The following is a 19859-nucleotide window of genomic DNA, read 5'->3' as shown; positions in this document are numbered from 1 at the left end:
CCACTGTCAAAGAAACCTGGGCTTCCATACCACCTCAGCAGTGCCACAAACTGATCACCTCCATGCCACGCCGAATTGAGGCAGTAATTAAAGCAAAAGGAGCCCCTACCAAGTATTGAGTACATATACAGTAAATGAACATACTTTCCAGAAGGCCAACAATTCACTAAAAATGTTTTTTTTATTGGTCTTATGATGTATTCTAATTTTTTGAGATAGTGAATTGGTGGGTTTTTGTTAAATGTGAGCCAAAATCATCACAATTAAAAGAACCAAAGACTTAAACTACTTCAGTCTGTGTGCACTGAATTTATTTAATACACGAGTTTCACAATTTGAGTTGAATTACTGAAATAAATGAACTTTTCCACGACATTGTAATTTATTGAGATGCACCTGTATATATATATATATATATATATATATACACACATACACACACATATATATATATATATATATATATATATATATATATATATCCGCCATACATTTTTGCAGATAACCGATCATTTCAAAAAGCAACTATCATCACCGATTAATAGGTGAAACCGATATATTGTCTACTTCAACAAGAAAGTCTGCGCAAGTACGCAAACATAGACGTGAATGTTTGGCCAATGCATTGCAATTGCCCTGTCTCGCATTACTTTACCCTTAATACTCAAGTACTCACCTTCAAATGTATGTGCCTTTAAATTGGATGTGTTATTATTCAGGTACTTAGCTATAAACATGTCGAGAGTTTTTACTGCAACTTTAACAAACTCAGCAAGATTCTCTTCAGACTGTTGCTTCACGAGAGTAGTTGAAAGAGAAAACCGACCATAGAAGACAGTTTCCGTCAATTTCTAAAATATAGCATCCCTTGTGGCAGCGCTAAGAATGCAAGATGCACTTGTGTTATGAACTGGGGTTCTGGCAATTCAGAACACAACAGCACTTGAAATTGAGCTTGCAGAACAAGAAGTGTTTGCGTACTTGCACAAAGTAGATTTTGGACAATAGTTTGACACAGCATTGCTAATTTAGCTCTGCTGTGATTGGCTACTTATATAGATACTGACTGGAAGAGGTTCCTCCTCCTCCTCCTCCACAGTGCCATTCTGCACCGAATCCTCTCCTCCTCCATCACTGTGATGGTGATGATGGTGGTGTCGTTTCTTCTTTTTCTTTTCCTTCTCCTCCTTCTCTTTCTTCTGCTTCTTTTTCTTGTGTTTGGACAATTTCTGATCAGGAAATGAATAAATAAATGAATCCAGCAGGAGCTATAAAATATAATGCAATTAGCATACAAGATGTAATGAACGCAACAAAGATTCATGCTACTTAACTACTCCTCTAGTTTAACAAGCACAAAACTAAATGCTTTAAAGAATAATTCACCCACAACTAAAAGCATAGTTCACCCAAAAATGTAAATGCGTTTGCATTGCGCCAAGTGTCCATTGTTGGCTGTAATCGGATTAAATTACTGTAATCGAAATTTTTTTTGGTCAAAAGTAGTGTAACATTACATTTTTGTAATCAGATTACAATTACTGACTTTCAATTAAGTTTGGGTTACATACAAGTACATATTAGGGTTACACATTTCTAAAATAATATTAAGAATGCATTCAAAACATGAATTGTGTTCATATGTACATCTGTTTGCATTTCTGTGAGTGGAAGATGAATGGTGCTGACTGTCGAGTGTATGACTTGAGAGCGAAAATGAAATGAGGAAATAGACATTATTTTGAATTTGTTGAGTGTGACAAATCAACTTTTCTGTGAAAAGTGTTTTGGATAGTAATTGAAAGGTAAAGTATTGAGTAATGTGATTATTTTTTCCATAAAGTAAACAGTAAAGTAATTTGATTACAAATTTAGAGAAGTAATTTGCTGTGGATTACTTTGAGTAACTAACCCAACACTGTAGATGTCAAACCTGGCACAATGCCTCTTGACAAGCAATATTTGAATATATGCAAATGAGATTTGAAGGCTACAGCGGAGGGCAAAGATTTTCAGCGAATAACAATTCCGGTCTTTTTCTCACACTAAGTTATCATATGGCTTAGTGCAAAATAGTGGACTACAGAGTCATATGGACTACTATTATGGTGTTTTTTTTGGAGTCTGACAGCCCCATTTCCTTTGACTTTCATTGTATGAAAAAGAGCAACCAGGGCTTTCTTCAAAATAAAACAAAAGTCAAACGGGTTTGGAAAAATAAAAGGGCGAGTAAATTACAAGAATTTAAATTTTTGGGTGAACTATCCCTTTAATGAGAATTACCTGAAGACTCACCGTGTCCTCTGGTTCTGTCTCTTTAGGCTCCTCTGGCTCAGAATCTGGCGCGGCCGCAGAGCTCGCGGATACAGTCGTGACTGACGGAGGCGCTGTTACGTCCTGTAAACAACCCGTTTATTAATTCACACAAGCTAGAAGATGTTTCTGCTTTTAAACACCATCTAGAGATTGAAGAATAATCTTCTACTATGAAGCATGCAATATGATTTGAGAAAAAAATTACTCCGATCAAATTGATTTAATGTTTCCACAAACAGATTTAAGGAGGCAGGTCTCAAGCTAAACTGAAAGAGGGCAAGTTTGGTAACACTTAAATACTACAGTAACTGAACTGTGAAGTTTAGGGAGAAAGGAATAGGAGTAAATGAAGACAGAATGTTCATTTTTGGTGAACTATTCCTTCCAAGTACTTTCTGTCTTAGGTGACCTACATTTAGTTTAAAGAGCAGCAAGAACTGCATTGTACATGTTAGCTGTTTGACTGGAACCACGAGAACTGTCAAGCAGGAGTCCTGGCTGTTTATGATGGTAAAATACACCAGTGGCCCAAAGAATTGATCATACAGAAGACATTTCGTTGTTCTCACATCAGTCATCAATGCACATTTCTATTTCTGCACTTGCACACATGCATTCCGAACTAAAACAAGCAAACGCAAAAACAGACAAAAATGTGGGAGACCTGTAAAACAAGTGGAAAGACATGCGAGAGACAAAGAGATCGGAGAGAGCCCAGAGTAAAACATGAATAGACGATGATTAAAAACAAGACAGACTGACAGCATTATGACCAGAGGGGGGAGAAATAAAGAAAGCATGAGGGACCGGACCTGGGTGGCGGGGGGAACAGGAGCGGTAGAGAGCCAGAAATCCAGATCGGAGGCCTAGAACAGAAAAGGCAGGGTGGGGGAAAATGAGTCTGTTCCTGTATGGCCCAAACACGACCCCATACATATGCTTTCTGACAACCTCAAAAAGCAAAATAAGCAGATATTCCATCACCATGTCTGTTATGGCCACTTTTATTGGAGTAACATTAACACATTTTGAGTATTGATATGAATGATGAACTTTGTGCATTTTCTGAACAGACTAATTTATTTAATATGAATTTGTTCGAATTATGTAACAAAGTTAATATATTAATTTGTTTTAGTAAAATAATGAAAATGTTTTGGTAACACTGCACCTCCCAGAAGTACTGAATGAATTCACAATTATAAACATTTGTATTATGTTAATGTATTCATGTAACTATTAAGAATTGAGAAAATAAGGAAAAATAAGGAAAATAACAAAAAGGTTTTGGTAAACAGTACCCCCAGTTGTTTTGAATGCATTTACAAATGTAAATGTTTGTATTATGCAAATGTATTTACATTGCTTACAATAAGGAAAAATAATTTAAATAATAAGAATTAAGGAAATAAAGTATGAAAAAGTAAAATAACAAAAATGTTTAGGTAAACATTGCACCCCCAGTAGTATATACTGCATTTAAAAATAAGCATTTATGTAAATATGAATACATTCACACAATTTGCAAAAAAATAAAAATAAGAAAGTAAATAAGAAGAATTATGGAAAAATAACAAATAAGTTTAATTGTTTTGGTAAACGTTGCACAACCAATAGATTCAAATGCATTTACAAATATGAATCTTTGCATTATGTAAATTAATGCATTTACATCATTTACAATAAGAAAAACAATGTAAATAACAAGAGTTAAGGAAATATGGAAAAATAAGGAATAATAATAGGTTAAATATTTTTGGTAAACATTGCACCCACAGTAGTATTTAATGAATTTACAAATATGAATGTTTGTATTATCTAAATGTGAAGGTATTTACATAATTTGCAATAAGGAAAAATATGGAAAATAATTTGGTAAGCATTGGTATAGATTTAATGAGCACAAGAAACGGGGCTTGGGGAGGAAATGTATTATGAATAATTAATTATCAAATAACTTATGAACTACTAATGATAATTACAGCATTATAGTGTGCAGGTATTTGGCTAATGATGAGAAAAAAATGGCAGGATTTTTCCTGCATTTAAAATTTTTCGTTGGCCGCCGAAGTGAAATGTCGGGCTGCTGAAGAAAATTATATGACAAAAAGCACCGAAATCAAGAGGAATAAGCACTAAATATGCTTCTCATGTGGTATGCGGATGTGCGCAGGGTGACTGAAAACTGGTATCACTTGCATGTCGCGTGATCCAGCAAGAATCTCGCGCAAATGATGTGCTCTTCTTTATCCTACTACTGTATACTGGAGCACGCTAGAGGGTATTTAAGAAAGACTGGTTCGACAAAGGCTTCATTTTTGTTGTAGACTTATTAAATCATTCTGGTGATGTATAATTACACTGAATTCATTAATGTGTTTGGGATAAACGTACCTCTAAAAGAATATTCAAAATGTGTTCGTTGTATTTCCTCGAAACAATCTCATAAAAGCAGAAAATATGTATAAACCTGTAGCTGGTTCACTTCCAGGTCTCACTGTTGGGGGCACAGACCTCAGGGATAAAACATTTAATAATTTATATATTAGAAAGATCTTAACCAAAGATACTAGTCTCTTCTTTAGTGCCATTATGAAGTGGAAGCAAGATTATCCTTTGTTTGGAATTACATATTTATTGATGTCTAACCACAAATTCTGAATAAAAAGTTACAGAGATTCATTTTGAAGTAATAAATCGATATTATCCCTGCAATTCCTTTATTGATAAGTTTAAGGAAGACCTTTCATCACAATGTTGCTTTTGCAAAGAGGAATCAGAAACAATCTCACACCTATTTTATACTTTTATTTATTCAAAATAATTTTGGTCTCAAGTATCCCTAATTATTCAAGTAAGTGATGCTATGGTGTTGTTTTTGGATTGTGGTACTGGTTCATTGGCGATAGAAAACACAATTAAAACTCTAGCCTTGTTTGGGAAATATCATATAAAGCAAAATGTATGTAAAATATGCCAAACATTAGACTATTTTCCACTGAAATTTTTATGATTATGTTTCCCTAAAGAATAATAAAAAAAGCTAAGACATCTCTACTTTTGAAAAAAATTGTTTGTATGGAAGATGGCTGATGTACTTATGTTGGAATCTGTTATATGAATAAGATCTTGTAAACATGATTGTTTGATCGTACTTGTTTTATGACTATGTATTCCCCTTTTAAATATCATAATAAAAAAATTAAATACTGGAGCACGCATGTGTGTGCACGTCAGCTGGGCTTCCGTTGATATGCGTGCTCCGGTAACAGGATAGAGCATAGCGGACCACATGCGCGATTAAACTGGGCTTCCCTCAATATCATGCCACAAAACATACATAATGCGACCCATTTGAATTCCATGTGAGAATTTTCTATTTTAAAGCGCTATGTGGCAATGCAATCATTTCAAACCAGCATCAATTACAAGACTTTTCACATCTACACACCCTGACTAGCATTTATCACAGTAAACTTTAATAGATTTTTTTTTTTGGTATTAAAAAAAAATTGTTGTATTAAAGTTACATTTTTAAATGTGTTTAGGCTATTATTTTTTCATAACAAATAAACATTTTTTTTTTTTTTTTTTTTTTTACGAAAGACTACCTAACTAACCGCTGAGGAGCAATCCATGGTCTTAACTATGGTAAACACAAGGGCAAGTAGGCTACAATGTAGAATATAAAGTATGAAGAAAGTCATGTGTAATATTGTAATATATGTCTCGTTCTAATGATGTTTGATATAAGGAAACAAACTGGCCTGGTTTGATTCCTAAATGATTAAGAGTCTGATAAAAGAAAAACAATATCAGTTTTGAAGTAAGACACAAACATATTTACTATAGAAGCACGGTCCAAAATCAGTAAAGTGGTTTACTCATGAATATTATAACTAGGCCTATAGAAAAAAGTGTTTAGTTTGATTTCCCACAGCACCTTGAAGTACAAAAAGTTTTGTTGAGTTCAGAAGTTTCTAGATGCTCAGATGATCAAAAATAAATAATATTCATTACAAACATGAAATGCAACAACATATCTTAAATATTAATTGCAATTATGAAAAACAAAGCTGCATTGCGATGAACGTGTACGTCGGCCACCACTAAAGACCGTTTTTGACACAGGAAAAACCCTGAATGGCCTTTTACTAAGTTGTCGCTAAATGTTTAAAATGAAACCACTGAATTAAGCTTCACTATGTAAAAATAATTTTGTATTAATTTCTGACACTTTTACAATGTGGCAAACTAAATTTCATTTAGTTTCAACAGAGCAATGGAATATTTCAGAGCCATTTAAATAAAGCCAACCAGCCGCCTACTGTTAGTGTTGGGAGGGAAATAAGACAAGATATTATAACACAGTACTTTATTATTTGTGAAAACAACCAAAAGCAACAAAACTGATCATACCTCAGCAGATGTGGATGTGGGCGGGGATGCCACCTCTTGGATCTCCTCTGATTGGACAGCCTCTTCTAGCTGGGATTCCAGAGGCTCCTCCTCCACTTCTTTTTGTTTCTTCTTTTTCTTCTTTTCCTCTTTGCTCTTCTAAAAACATAAATATTCATATTGTGGAGATGCTGAAGTGGTAATTTAGAAATGTGAAACATTTGTCTGAACAATACCGATTATTATACAGGGCTGCTGCACTTTATATGTAATACTTAAGGACCAATTAGTTGACTAGTCATTCAGTAAACCCACAGACTAGTGGATTTGGAAAAAACATCCCTAGAAGTGTATGGAAAGAAGTAGTGAAATTTGGCACAATGCTTAGGGAGGGTCTCAATATTCCTGGTGCCAACTTTGGGGTTTGTCACTTGAATCTTTTAGAGCCACCACAAGTTCAAAATCTGTACGTTTTAGTGAATAACTTTCGAATCGAAGAAACTAAATTCCTTTATCTGCTAATTTCTCAAGTTATGCCGAGTTCAATGCACTGCAGTTGCAATTTAGATTTTTTGTCGAAAGCATACTCACAACTATATTTATGTAAAAAAAATAAAATTATATACTTATATAATGAACACTTTTTTTCTTACCAAAGTGACTTGCAAATAAACACCGCCCTCTACTGACTGCCTCACCTTCCTGTCCTTATCCTTCTTTTCTTTCTTCTCCTTACTGCTCTTCTTCTTGGTCTCCAGTGGGAAGCTCTCACTGTCTCTGTCATCTGCAGGGCTCTTCAGCACCTCTGGACGGTGAGTTCTCACAGGAAGCTTCTCGTTGTCTGCAAGTGGCCTGGAAAGAGTAAGACAAAGCAAGTGAGATTAGATGAACAGAGGGGGAGAGAGAGAGAGCGAGACAACCAGGAGACATTCAAATGGGAACAGGGAAAGACTTTGGCTTACTTAACATTCGGTGGTCAAAACCAAGTCCAAAAGGCCTGTTCGCAACAAGTCAGATGCAAGTACCCAACAGCAAAGTACAGAATATTCACAATTGCTCCAAAACTATTCAAACTGTGCTTGGGGGGGGGGGTGAAGTAGTCATTTTTTGGTTCAATAAAAAAATAATTACAAAAACCACCAAATTAATCACGTTAAATTACCGGTTCTTGAATGTCTGCATTTGGACTGAATTAATGGTTTAGCATTAAAGTATGATACTTTGGACTGTGCAGGAGATCATTTGGTTGCAAAATCTGGTTGTGCTTGTTTAATTATTATTATTTAAATCTTTTAAAGGAAATTCAGACCTGATGTGAACCTTGCAGACTGCTCCTATATAGTAAAGCTAAAAAACAACTGCGGGAACACAAAAACTGAATCTGCACCCAGGTGTTTAAGGCAGTGGTTCTCAATCCAGGTCCTTGAGGACCCCAACACTGTCCATTTTGGATGTCTCCCTAATCTAACCGTGTTGGGGGTACTCCAGGACCGAGATTGAGAACAAATGGCACCAGGCTGAAGCCAGGCAAGGCTGTTGAATGCTAATATCACAGCAATATGAGCCATGGCCCAATCGGCAGATGAGCTGATCCGTCATGCATTATGTCTTCTTTATGAATATTAGTCTACAACCTTTCAATAGCGACCAACTGCAAGTGCTGGGTGAAGGGGAGTAACAGGAGCTAGTAATTGGGCAGATGACCGGGTCCGTTGGGTCATGCGACCATAGGAAGTACTCACCTCGAGCTAGCACCAGAGAGCAGACTTTCAGGAGAGCAGAGATGTGTGCGTGCATGAGGGAGAGAGAGATGAAGTAAGAGAGAAGCAGACAGCAGAGTGCAAGTGAGTGGAGAAGGTACAGTACAAGAGAAAGTTCCTGGAGTAGGAGCTGGATACCAGATAGACTCAAGAGATGCAAAAGATAAAAGGCCACTAATAGCATCCTTGTTTTGCTCAGTTGGTTTTATAAGATGATGCTGTAATCGTTGTGTGGACGGGATTGTGGTCTAATCATTCAGCATCTGCTAAAGGCGGTTCAAGTAATGACAGTGGCAAAAAGCATGAAATTGAAAACAATAACTGGGGGGATAAACTGGCGATGGCATGATTCCTTCTGCTCAGGATACTGAAAGTGAAGTGGTAGTTCTTGTTTTCAAAGTAGAAAGTGTTTTGGACCAGACAATGGAGTAAAACAAAGATAAAGGTTGTGAGTTTACCGATTAGGCTTACAAGGACTAAAGGCTATGGAATACTGTTTTTCCACATGCCTCTATATCTTGCGCATGGTCGAGCGCTAGGGTTTCAAAGCATACTCTTTTGACTGCGAGTCGATATGGATGTGTACAATGCACGCACACTACGATTGCTTTGTTGTGTTCTTTTAGCAGTAAACAGCAGGTGCATGCGCCTGTGCACTGATATGGAAATTTTTGGCCAAATATGTAAATACTTTGAAATATTTGACACTGGGTCGAAATCCCAGGTTGTAAAAACGATATCAATTCTGAAACCCAGTTTGAAAAACTTTATAAATTAAACTACGTTCTACCTTCAATTGTCACACATTGTGTGCAAAAAGCTGGGAAATATAAATGCAAACTGAATTTTCAGTCACATTTAAATTCTGACAATACATACAACATAGACTTCAGCAAGACTGTTGTGCAGTAGCTCTCAATGTCCATCTGGATTTCTACTCAAAAATCTTAACACATAAAGGGTCATCGTCAGCTGGCATTTAAAATCCCATCGTTTACAGTTGTGACTGAAATTTAGTTTGAAATTTGAAGGGTCTATAAAGATTTCTTAATGTATTTTTCTTTACACAGAGTTGTTAATTACAAATGAAAGTGCAGACCATCTTGATTTCATGTGAAAAAGTTTTACATGAGTGGTGCAATATATATTCACATGACAAGAGCCATTTATATCCACAAAGTAAACTTTTATTTTGGTGGAAATCCGAGTGAAGCCATTTCAGTTTGTGTGTTTTTGATGACAGCTTCACACAGATAACGGTTCGCTTTACGGCCTAATGGGCTTATTAAACCGAAAAAGGCTTCGATTTAATAAAATATATAGGCTGCATGTGCTGCACGCTTCAAACTAAATGAGTGCTCTGCTCTCGGTCATCTACTACACACAGAGCATGTTGTCAGTGTATGATCGACCAGCTTCACACATTCACTTTGAAGCATGCAACACATGCAGACTGTTTAATAATCATATTATTATATAGCATGAATTTTATTTCATTTTAATTGTGTATTCATACATTCATTTTATCCCAAATGTCAAATTCGAAAGGAGTAAAATGCATGTGCCACTTAGTACTTAGCTAGGAAAAATCTGAGGGTTAAATTCAGTTCAAATTGGATCATTTCACTTGCATGCTGTTTTCTCTCATTGTCAAAGTTAATGTGAATTGTAAAAAGATTTATTATAGTAACATTACATTTTAATACCAGTACTACATTTTATGGCATTTTTGGTGGCCGAATTTTCAGTGCATTGCACTATTATTCATGACAAACTCAAAACTACTATGGACCAAACTAACTTAATTCATAGATGTCTATGACAAGCCGAAAATTACCTGGTAGATTCAGGTACAGACTGCACATATATAAATTGAAGATAGTAAAATACAGCACATACTTGTCAAGATCGATGTCCAGAGCTTTGTGAGGGTCATTGGGATCTTTGTCATCATCGTCACTTGGTAAGGCATTCTGTGAAAAGAAACACCAACATTGCATGAAAATGATTCTTATCTGTAGATAAAATTCATAACATCGCCAAAATGTGAAGAAAAAAAAAAACATGTACTCTAACATGTGTCTCTAACATGTACTGTAACCCACCTCTGGCATTTCCTCTGTGACTATGTCCACCTGGTGAGCAGGCGCGATATCTTCCTCACTCTCAGGACCTGAATCTGCCTTCCTCTCTTTGCCTCGCTTCTCTCTCTTTTTCTTCTTCTCTTTCTTCTTCCTCTCTGCCTTTGCCTTCTGCCGGCGCTCCTCCTCCAGCTTTACGTACTGGTCTGACATGGGCATCCCTGAGTAAGATGGAGCAAATGAAGATAATGAGATGGAAGAACAGATTTTATTGAGCCTTGCTCAAAACCATGCAGTTGAAGCTAATGTGGATTCAGTCGAAGTTCAAAAGGATTGTAGATTTGCTCACCTGGGACTTTGAGAGGCACGCTAAGGTCAATCTGCACCACTGGAATGTGTTCAACACCTGGCGCATCATACACCTGCAATTTGCGGGAACATCTACAGGCTCTTACAGAACTCTTTCAAGACAGTTCAAACCAAAAACACATATTGCCAAACAAAAGGCAACTGCAAGTATTCCGGCATTTAGAAATGCATTCTGGTCTATAGATCATTTGATCATAGAAATCATGACTGACTACATACCTTCTGAGATGATGGAGAGGCTTTGATGTAGAATGGGTTGTTGGCCTGTTCCTGCTTCCTGACTTCCCTCCTCTGTTTAAAATCAACATTAAAATCAGCATGGCAAACAGATATGGGCAAAGCACGAATAAAACTACATCACATTTGCTGGTGGACGTTTTGACTTCTAAATCCATATCGATATCAGTAAGGATGCAAGTTATAAAGTGAGTGTGTATGTGTGTGCTAAAACGCACTCTGGCCAGCTCCTTCTCATCCACCTCAGTGTGTTTTGTTCTGGAATGCTTGGGTTCTTCTTTAGCAAACACGGCTTTGGGTTTCTCATCCTCAGACTCGCTCTCTGATGGAGGCTCATTGATCCAGGCATCCAGATCCAGACTGTGGGGGGGGGAAATCATGTTGAATTATGATCACTGAACATTTTGAATGGAATGATGTCATGAATAAACCTTTTATGTATTCTTTTATCAAACCTACTAAAAAGAAAAAAATGAGGGTGAGTAGAGAATGACTGGATTACATTTTTGATCTAACCCTTACCATTACTGTTTAAAAACAAACTTACCCTTGTGGTATAGGCACTTTCTTCTGGGCCTTGGGGGCCACGGGGTTGAGCTCTCCAGCAAAGAGAGCCGTCACTTCCTCTGCAACCTCTACATTTTTCTGCTGCAGCTTCTGGATGTACTTCACCAGCTGCAGGATGCAGGACGCCTGCAGGGGAATGTTACAGTTAGTGCTGCAGTTTACATATCAGTGTCTGTGTGAAATGACTCATGCCATGATGTCAATATGAGTAAATGCTGCAAAGAGTCACAAAAAAATTGTTGACTGTGAGTAGCTTTGTTTTAAAAATATTAAGTTGCCTTTCATTCTAATTGCAGCACCATAACCAATATGGAACCTCATAAGTGACAGATATGATATGCTTTTTGCCCCACACAAACAAGAAATGAAGACTTGTAGTTGATTTCAACAGAGTAAGACCAAAGACACTGGTATACTTATGAATGGGAGAAATCGTAGAGCTGAATATGGCAGCTCTAGAAATGGCAGTCCTGCCTTACAGTTAAGAGCCAATCAACTTTTTAATAGAGACTTTGCTTGTAAGCTTTCATCGAGAACATGCATGCGCATTAGCTGGACAAGTCTGAAAATTTTTGTTTTTTTGAGCTGAAGAAGCACAATTTATGATACGATTGTTGTCAGATTTTCCTGCTGATTTGAAATACGTTATTTGTTCAAAAACTTGGCCAACCATTTTGGGCATTTCGGTGATGTTCTTATGAATGTTACAAACATGACTGCCGAGTTACCCGACTTCTCTTTAAGGGACTATGGTAAGATATTAGCATGATGCTAAGCTAACAGCTTGAAACTAAAAAGTGCAAAAAATACAGAGCACACAAATATTGGTAAGATATTAGCATATTGGTAAGCTTACAGCATGAAAATAAAAATCTCAAAAAATAAATAGCGCACACAAATACTTGTAAGATTCTAGGATGTTGCTAAACTAACAGCTCAAAACCAAAAAAGCGCAAAAAATACATAGCACATACACATATTGCAAGATATTAGCATGTTGCTAAGCTAACAGTATGAAACTCTAAAAAGCACAAAAAATATTTAGCTCACACAAGTATTAGTAATATGTTAGAATGTCCCTAAGCTAACAGCTTGAAACTAAAAAGTGCAAAAAATACATAACCCTCACAAATATTAAGATGGTAAGACTTTTTGAAACTAAAATATTAAAAATACATAGCCCACACAAATATTGGAAAGATGCCATGATGCTGCTAAGCTAACAGCTCGAAATTAAAAAGCGCAAAAAATACATAACCCTCATAAATATTGTTAAGATGGTAAGATGTTGCTAAGCTAACTGCTCAAAACTAAAAAACGTAAAAAATACATAGCGCATACAAATACTGCAAGATGTTAGCATGTTGCTAAGTTAACAGTATGAAACTCTAAAAAGCGCAAAATATACATAGCACACACAAGTATTAGTAAGATGTTAGGATATGGCTAAGCTAACAGCGTGAAACTCCAAAAAGGGCAAAAAATACATAGCGCACACAAATATTTGTAAGATGATATCATGTTGCACAGGTAACAGCGTTAAACTAAAAATAGAAAAAATACATAGCACACACATATTGGGTGAAACAGTGCATTTTAAAAAAGATTAAATATCAACACTCAGTTATTTTATATTAATAATCAACATTTCGCTTTTAGATTAAAATGTTCACTTAAATTGTTGCAATTCCTTCCTAGATTGCCTTTTACCATGAAGGATACACGTGATGCAACCTTAAGGCCAAAGTATACTTAGGGTGTGCGTGTTTCAGAATGCTCCGTGCACATTATGTGCGACGCAAATTGTGTCATCAGCATAGCCGAGCGGCTTGACCTCACGCCGCCTATACATTCTTGACTCATCTGCGCGTGCGCTGGCCACTGACTGTACTTAAAGAGTGCCACATGCAGTTGTAGTGTGCATGCGTCAAACACGTTCCTATTCATTCACGGTCAGAAAAGTATACTTAACAAAGGCAACACGGTCGATCAGGTGTGAGGCAGTCCAGATCCTGGGCCTTTAGACTTAATGAGGTATCTTATCAGTCTACATAATTTTGCTGTCTACTGTTATACTATGTTAGGAGAATATACTGTAAATGATGCCTAAAATGATCCTGTCTATGTAGGCAGTTCCCTAGGTTTCAGAACAGAACTTCTGTATGTGACCTCTCCTTACCCTCTCCTGCACTTCCAGGTTAGCACTCTGGACGAACAGTGGCAGTCTGTCTATGAGAAGTTGGCTCGTCTCCTGCGCAACCTGGCTGTCCGACTCCCCTTCGTGTTTTTGCAGCACGGTAGCAAACAGCTTTGCAGCGTTCTGTACGTACACTGCCTGAATATGACCAGGGAGTGTGGCCACTTTGGGTCTCAACATGGCCTCCAATGTCTGCATGGGATCTTCCAAATGCCTGCAAGGAATATTTACTTCAGCATGCTGTTCAGTGGCATTTTTCAGATTTGTTTAGTGCATTTTACTAAAATCTGTTTTGTTTTAAATAGTCTGAACAGCAACAAACACATAAAATCTAATGTTAACATGATCCAAACCACAACCGTAAGTAGATAAAAATCCATATGTAGTTCTTCTTTGTTGTTCAGTACACAATGCATATGTAACATTATAGTAGTGCAAAATATTGGAGGTTTGTCCAAATACAATCCTTTTCGCTCACCTTTACTCAAAGTAAATGTGACATTCATTATGTATTGAACACGGATTATGCATTAATGCGTAAAATGCTTTTTGCTTATATCCTGCACCTTTTAAGTACATTGCTGTGGCAAAATGTTATGATGGACATAAGCAAAATTTCACGTTTTGCCAATGTCATTATTATAACTACCAACTCTAAGTAGTATTTGTGTACAGAGTGAACAAACCCTGGGTTTGAACCTTCAACCTTTCCAGTCCAGATTTTAAACCACTAGGCTACACCAACACCTACTCTGAAAACTCTCCGCAGATCCATGCAGCAGCGTAGAGAACCTCACAGATGCCATTTCGCTGTGTGTTGCCAGTCAGCAGATGTGCATTGTCCAGCAGAGTCGCCATTTGAGCAACGGCAAAGCCTCGGATTGCTTTTACACGGATGGCGACATCCAGCATCTGCGAGGCAATCAGGTGACCGTGCCTTGTGCCCTCCAGACGAGTCAACTCCACCAGAATACTGATGTACCTGGAAGACACATGAGGTTGATTTCTAGACTTTCAGACTCAGACAATAAAACAATTCTCATATTGTACATGAATAACATAAGACTAGCGATATTTGGCCATTTTGAGATTAGGGACCGATAACTGTGCACATGAATAGAATTGTCGGCCATTACAAAACCCTTAAAGGTCAAACATAGCAAAGGAAAATTCAAGTCCATTTTCTCAGTTCAGATACATTTTTTGAAGCTGGCATTATTATTAGTCACATAGAAGACACTTTTATCCAAAGTGACTTTCGCTAGTATGTTCACAATGCTAACACAATGAAATTATTATAAGTTTAGTCACGAAACTCTACATGGTGCATGCTGATAGTTTGTATAACATTTAAATTGTCTCAGTTGTTTGCAGTTAAGCTGGTTTTACTGCAGTATGCTATGAGAGTTCTCTCCCAAACCCTCCTCCTCCCCAGCACCACCGGTCTAGACCTGTTTACGGCAATTGTATGTATGCCTAATTATGCTGCAGCAGCATGTCTTACATGCTCAAAACAGCGTGCGAATATATTCTAGCAGTAGCAGTCCTTGGTGTGATTATGACATACTTTGCTGGCTAGTCTTACCACTCAAAGTTGGTGATGTACTGGTAGTTGCTCTGGCTGCAGATGTCGATAATCTTGGTGAGCAATTCGTCTCTGTAAGTGGTTCCCTCGGCTTTGTCCACATGCAGCATCAGTTTCTTCACTATCTCCATCAAGTTCTTCTTCGACACCTAGTTACACACATTTACCATCATGTTAAATGCAGCATTACATTTGGATATTACGACTTGACATCTACAGGAATGTTAATTAAATAAAAATGTTGTTGAAGATGCTGAACGCACCATGCCGTAGAGCAGATCCAGGGCTCTTAGACGAATAGACTCATCTTTGTCGTCCAGACATTGCAGGATCAGGTCCTTGTGTGACTGCACAGACTTGGGATGGGTCTTCAGGATCTTGGACATGGCCAGCAGACCCAAGTACTTCACTGCAACACACCACAGCGCCTAAGCGATTCATGCAATGACGGACAGTCTCTCTGTACACCAACGGAGATGATCACTAACTGCCTAGCAAAGTTGAAACTATATTGCAATTCTTCTATTTACTGTTAACTAGAGGTTTTTTTTTAGGTTTTATGCAATCTTCATTCAGCTTGTTGCAATCTGACAATATATGCCAATACGATAGTAATGAAATATGAATTCTGATTCTACAATGTTGGCTTAGAGAATGCTAAAGAAATCAAAATGTAACCAATTTAAACATTATTTATTAGGGTTGGGTATCGGCAGTGATTTCTCGAGTAGAATCCAATTAACAAGGTCTCGATTTGATACCAATTTTTATTCATATGGGAATATTTAAATTGAATTGCTCAAAAGAAGATTCAAAAATTTTATATTTTTACACAGCCCTGCTATTTATACCATTTATTAATAATGACAAAATTGTTGCAAGTCCACAGCAAATTAAGACATAGAGAACAAAATAAATCACAAGACAATGGGTAAAGAAAACACAAACATGAAGGACAACAAACACACAAGAATTCACCCCGCAAACACACTCACAAACACACACCCCCACAAAGGACTTCAGTTTTGTTTGACTCCTTGCCAAATTCTTTAAGGTAATTGTATTAGTCAGAACCAGTTAATTGTATATTGTATTAAATGGTCATGAAACCAGTTGTAGACCAATTCTAATTACAAAACATTTTGAGCCACAGTTCTGTGGTCTTGGCCCAATAGAACAGCAGGATTAGTCCTCACTGTCTAGCTTCATCACTGCCATACCAAAATGTATAAACACACTAGTCTATTTAAAGAAATCAAGGGGCTTCAGGATTAATAGAAGGTTCTGCAAGGGAACTCTGTGGTTTTTGAAAAACAAAACAAGGCAGTCCAGGATTCACAGAGCTACTCTACAGCCAGCTCTCACTGGGACACTGATAACTCGGAACTCTTGCACCATAACTCAGATTTTCTTATGCACAGGTCTTAAAATATAAGACACTCCAATGTGCAATGAGGGTAATTTTAGAAAGCCCTTAGAGGGTCTGGAAGTTCCTCAAGATCTCTTGCCAATTCCATATTGTAACACTGAGGTTTCTTTGAGTTATCCAGGATGGAGATCTACATGGACTCCATCTACAGGGTCATCTACAGGGGGGGTACTCAGAAACACACAGACAATGAGAGAATGACACACTGCAGGCATTGACAGAAGGCTCACAGTTCTGGTCCGAGTCTTCAATCAGGATTCGCAGTTTCTGCACACATAGCTGCAGATGTGAGAGTAGAAATAGGAAAGAGAGAGACACAAGTATACAAGCCATTACTACCATATTTCAAACCTTTCCACTCCAGATTACATAGTCAAGGTGGATTAGGTGCTTGTTAGCAATCCAAGGACTTTCTGGCAACTTCAACTACATAAAAGATGAAGTCTGAGTGTTGGGAGTTCAATTTGTGGACTTTTGCCACATTCCCATTTGCAAAATATTAAGCTTTAAGAATTAAATGGAGCATATCATGCTGATGTGACTCAGGGCTACAGAATGCGACTAAAATGGTCACAAATGCAACCAAAAATAAATGATTGTGACAATCATTTAAAATCTAATCGCCGTCAGTCAGTTTATAACTGGGAGCGCAGACATTTCAAAATAAGAGTCCCAGGTGTATTTCAGGCTTCTTCATAATTAAAAAGACCCGTGTTATGTACCAAATCTATTGTTTTGTTTTATTTCCTGGTTATTACTGATTGGGATTGGAGTAGCACAATAAACTGCATCTGGGATTTCATTTAATTTCTGCTCTTGTAGTCTCTGTGTCTAGACCATCCGGTCACAGTAAATAAAGACAAAGAATTTATTTTTAAACATTCTATTTTTATTATGCTTAATATAGTTGAAGACAGAAGTTTACATACACCTTAGCCAAATACATTTAAACTCAGTTTTTCGCAATTCCTGACATTTAATCGTAGAAAGCATTCCCTGTCTTAGGTCAGTTAGGATCACTACTTTATTTTAAGAATGTGAAATGTCAGAATAATGGTAGATAGAATGATTTATTTCAGCTTTTATTTCTTTCATCACATTCCCAGTGGGTCAGAAGTTTACATACACTTTGGTAGCATTGCCTTTAAATTGTTTAACTTGGGTCAAATGTTTTGGGTAGCCTTCCACAAGCTCCTCACAATAAGTTGCTGGAATTTTGGCCCATTCCTCCAGACAGAACTGGTGTAACTGAGTCAGGTTTGTAGGCCTCCTTGCTTGCAGATGCTTTTTTAGTTCTGCCCTTTTCTATCATTTTCTATCGGATTGAGGTCAGGGCTTTGTGATGGCCACTCCAATACCTTGAATTTGTTGTCCTTAAGCCATTTTGCCACAAATTTGGAGGTATGCTTGGGATCATTGTCCATTTGGAAGAACCACTGGTGACCAAGATTTAACTTCCTGGCTGATGTCTTGAGATGTTGCTTCAATATATCTGCTTAAAGGTTAACTTAGTGTATGTAAAATTCTGACCCACTGGAATTGTGATATAGTCAATTAAAAGTGAAACAATTTGTCTGTAAACAATTGTTGGAAAAATTACTCGTGTCATGCACAAAGTACATGTCCTAAACCACTTGCCAAAACTATAGTTTGCTAATAATCTGTGGAGTGGTTAAAAAATTAGTTTTAATGATTTCAACCTAAGGGTATGTAAACTTCTGACTTCAACTGTATATTTGTATAAATTCTGAAAGGGGTGTGAAAACTAAAAAAAAAGGGGAATGAAAACATCTGCCCTCAGCTATACAGTTTACACAGTTTAGTATATAGGGTTATCAGCTGTCTTCCTATTCTTCTGCTTTTTGTCTTGTTTCTGAACAACAATATAAATCGAACAATTCTGGGATTTGGCAACTGAAAACAGCAATTTGGCTCCAAAATAATTTTGTCTGGAGCCTTCTGAAAACATAAGTATAGTGATAGACTGAAACTTTGTCCAGGGTGATTAATCGGGCGATGTTTGGCCATTTTGAAATGTCTGTTTTCGGATATTTGCAGTGAATTCTGAGTAGGTATAATTTCGGCCTATTAACTCTCTAAATCTTTTCAAACTAGGGTTTAAACTAGGGTTCGGGTACCCATTTGATATAATTTGTGACAATTGCCCACCTGTATGCTAGCACTGTGATTGGGCATCCCAGAGGACAGTGAGATCAGCACTGAGGTGAAACAGAAAGAGAGAACAGAAATCAACAGTACTGTTAAGAAACTCACACTTGCTATAACACCGGGTCACGGCACTAGATAATACTGACCTGCTATAACAGTGTTGACGCACTCATACAGAAGAGACATAGCCGAGGTGCTGAGAGAGTGAATGAGACAAAGGACACACACACACAAAAAAAAAGAACACTTTTAAACACCAATATTTTTGGCCAGCTGGAAATTTTCAAGGATTTGTTCAGTGTCAAAGTTCTCACCTGTGAATGAGGTTTGTAAGTGGCTCAATTAGCTTCTTTCCCAAACGAGGCTCCAGGGGAGTGAGCGCACCAAACTGAAATAAACACATATGGCCCATTAAAAGGAGGCATAACAAATACCACCCCCCCCCACCCCCCCAAAAAAAACAATCATGTGCTGGGCTGTTTTCTTACCAGCTTAATGATCTTAATGAGCACCCAGTTGTTGGTGGAGGAGGTCATAAGTTTGAAGAACAAGGGAGCCAGTGAAAGATAGTTCTTGGGGTTTCTCCTGGCCAGCTCACAGATGACGTTCACAGCTGCTGACTGGACACCTGCGACACAAACAATCAAACACTGAGCTCAGGTGGAAGTCTGAAATATTAGTGACAACTCTGCGAGTTACAAGGTTCCAGTGGATTTTCATGACTTTTCCAATCATTTATGAACACAGCACA

At 37.4% G+C, this 19859-nt stretch overlaps 1 protein-coding gene across 4 annotated transcripts in view; it reads right to left on the bottom strand.

Moving 5' to 3' along the window:
• LOC127439275 (AP-3 complex subunit delta-1-like) overlaps window positions 1–19859 on the bottom strand; it is a 43301-nt gene that overhangs the window by 14034 nt on the left and 9408 nt on the right. The window contains exons 7-26 of one of the 4 annotated variants that reach the window (XM_051695493.1): window positions 19597–19736; window positions 19423–19496; window positions 19255–19304; window positions 19109–19158; window positions 17170–17218; window positions 15774–15919; window positions 15511–15659; window positions 14677–14907; window positions 13908–14139; window positions 11709–11854; window positions 11380–11521; window positions 11144–11215; window positions 10905–10977; window positions 10580–10776; window positions 10374–10447; window positions 7413–7566; window positions 6736–6873; window positions 3129–3182; window positions 2284–2397; window positions 1068–1229 (exon numbers count right to left, since the gene is read on the bottom strand). In XM_051695493.1, the coding sequence (XP_051551453.1) occupies window positions 1068–1229; window positions 2284–2397; window positions 3129–3182; window positions 6736–6873; window positions 7413–7566; window positions 10374–10447; window positions 10580–10776; window positions 10905–10977; window positions 11144–11215; window positions 11380–11521; window positions 11709–11854; window positions 13908–14139; window positions 14677–14907; window positions 15511–15659; window positions 15774–15919; window positions 17170–17218; window positions 19109–19158; window positions 19255–19304; window positions 19423–19496; window positions 19597–19736 (2447 nt within the window). The remainder of the gene's footprint in view (window positions 1–1067; window positions 1230–2283; window positions 2398–3128; window positions 3183–6735; window positions 6874–7412; window positions 7567–10373; window positions 10448–10579; window positions 10777–10904; window positions 10978–11143; window positions 11216–11379; window positions 11522–11708; window positions 11855–13907; window positions 14140–14676; window positions 14908–15510; window positions 15660–15773; window positions 15920–17169; window positions 17219–19108; window positions 19159–19254; window positions 19305–19422; window positions 19497–19596; window positions 19737–19859) is intronic. The other 3 variants (XM_051695494.1, XM_051695495.1, XM_051695496.1) reach the window with 3 other exon arrangements.

The sequence above is a fragment of the Myxocyprinus asiaticus genome, chromosome 50, assembly GCF_019703515.2.
Source record: "Myxocyprinus asiaticus isolate MX2 ecotype Aquarium Trade chromosome 50, UBuf_Myxa_2, whole genome shotgun sequence".
NCBI classification, from domain to species: domain Eukaryota; kingdom Metazoa; phylum Chordata; class Actinopteri; order Cypriniformes; family Catostomidae; genus Myxocyprinus; species Myxocyprinus asiaticus.
Note: the sequence above shows the minus strand (reverse complement) of the source record. Positions and strands in the feature narration are given on the sequence as shown.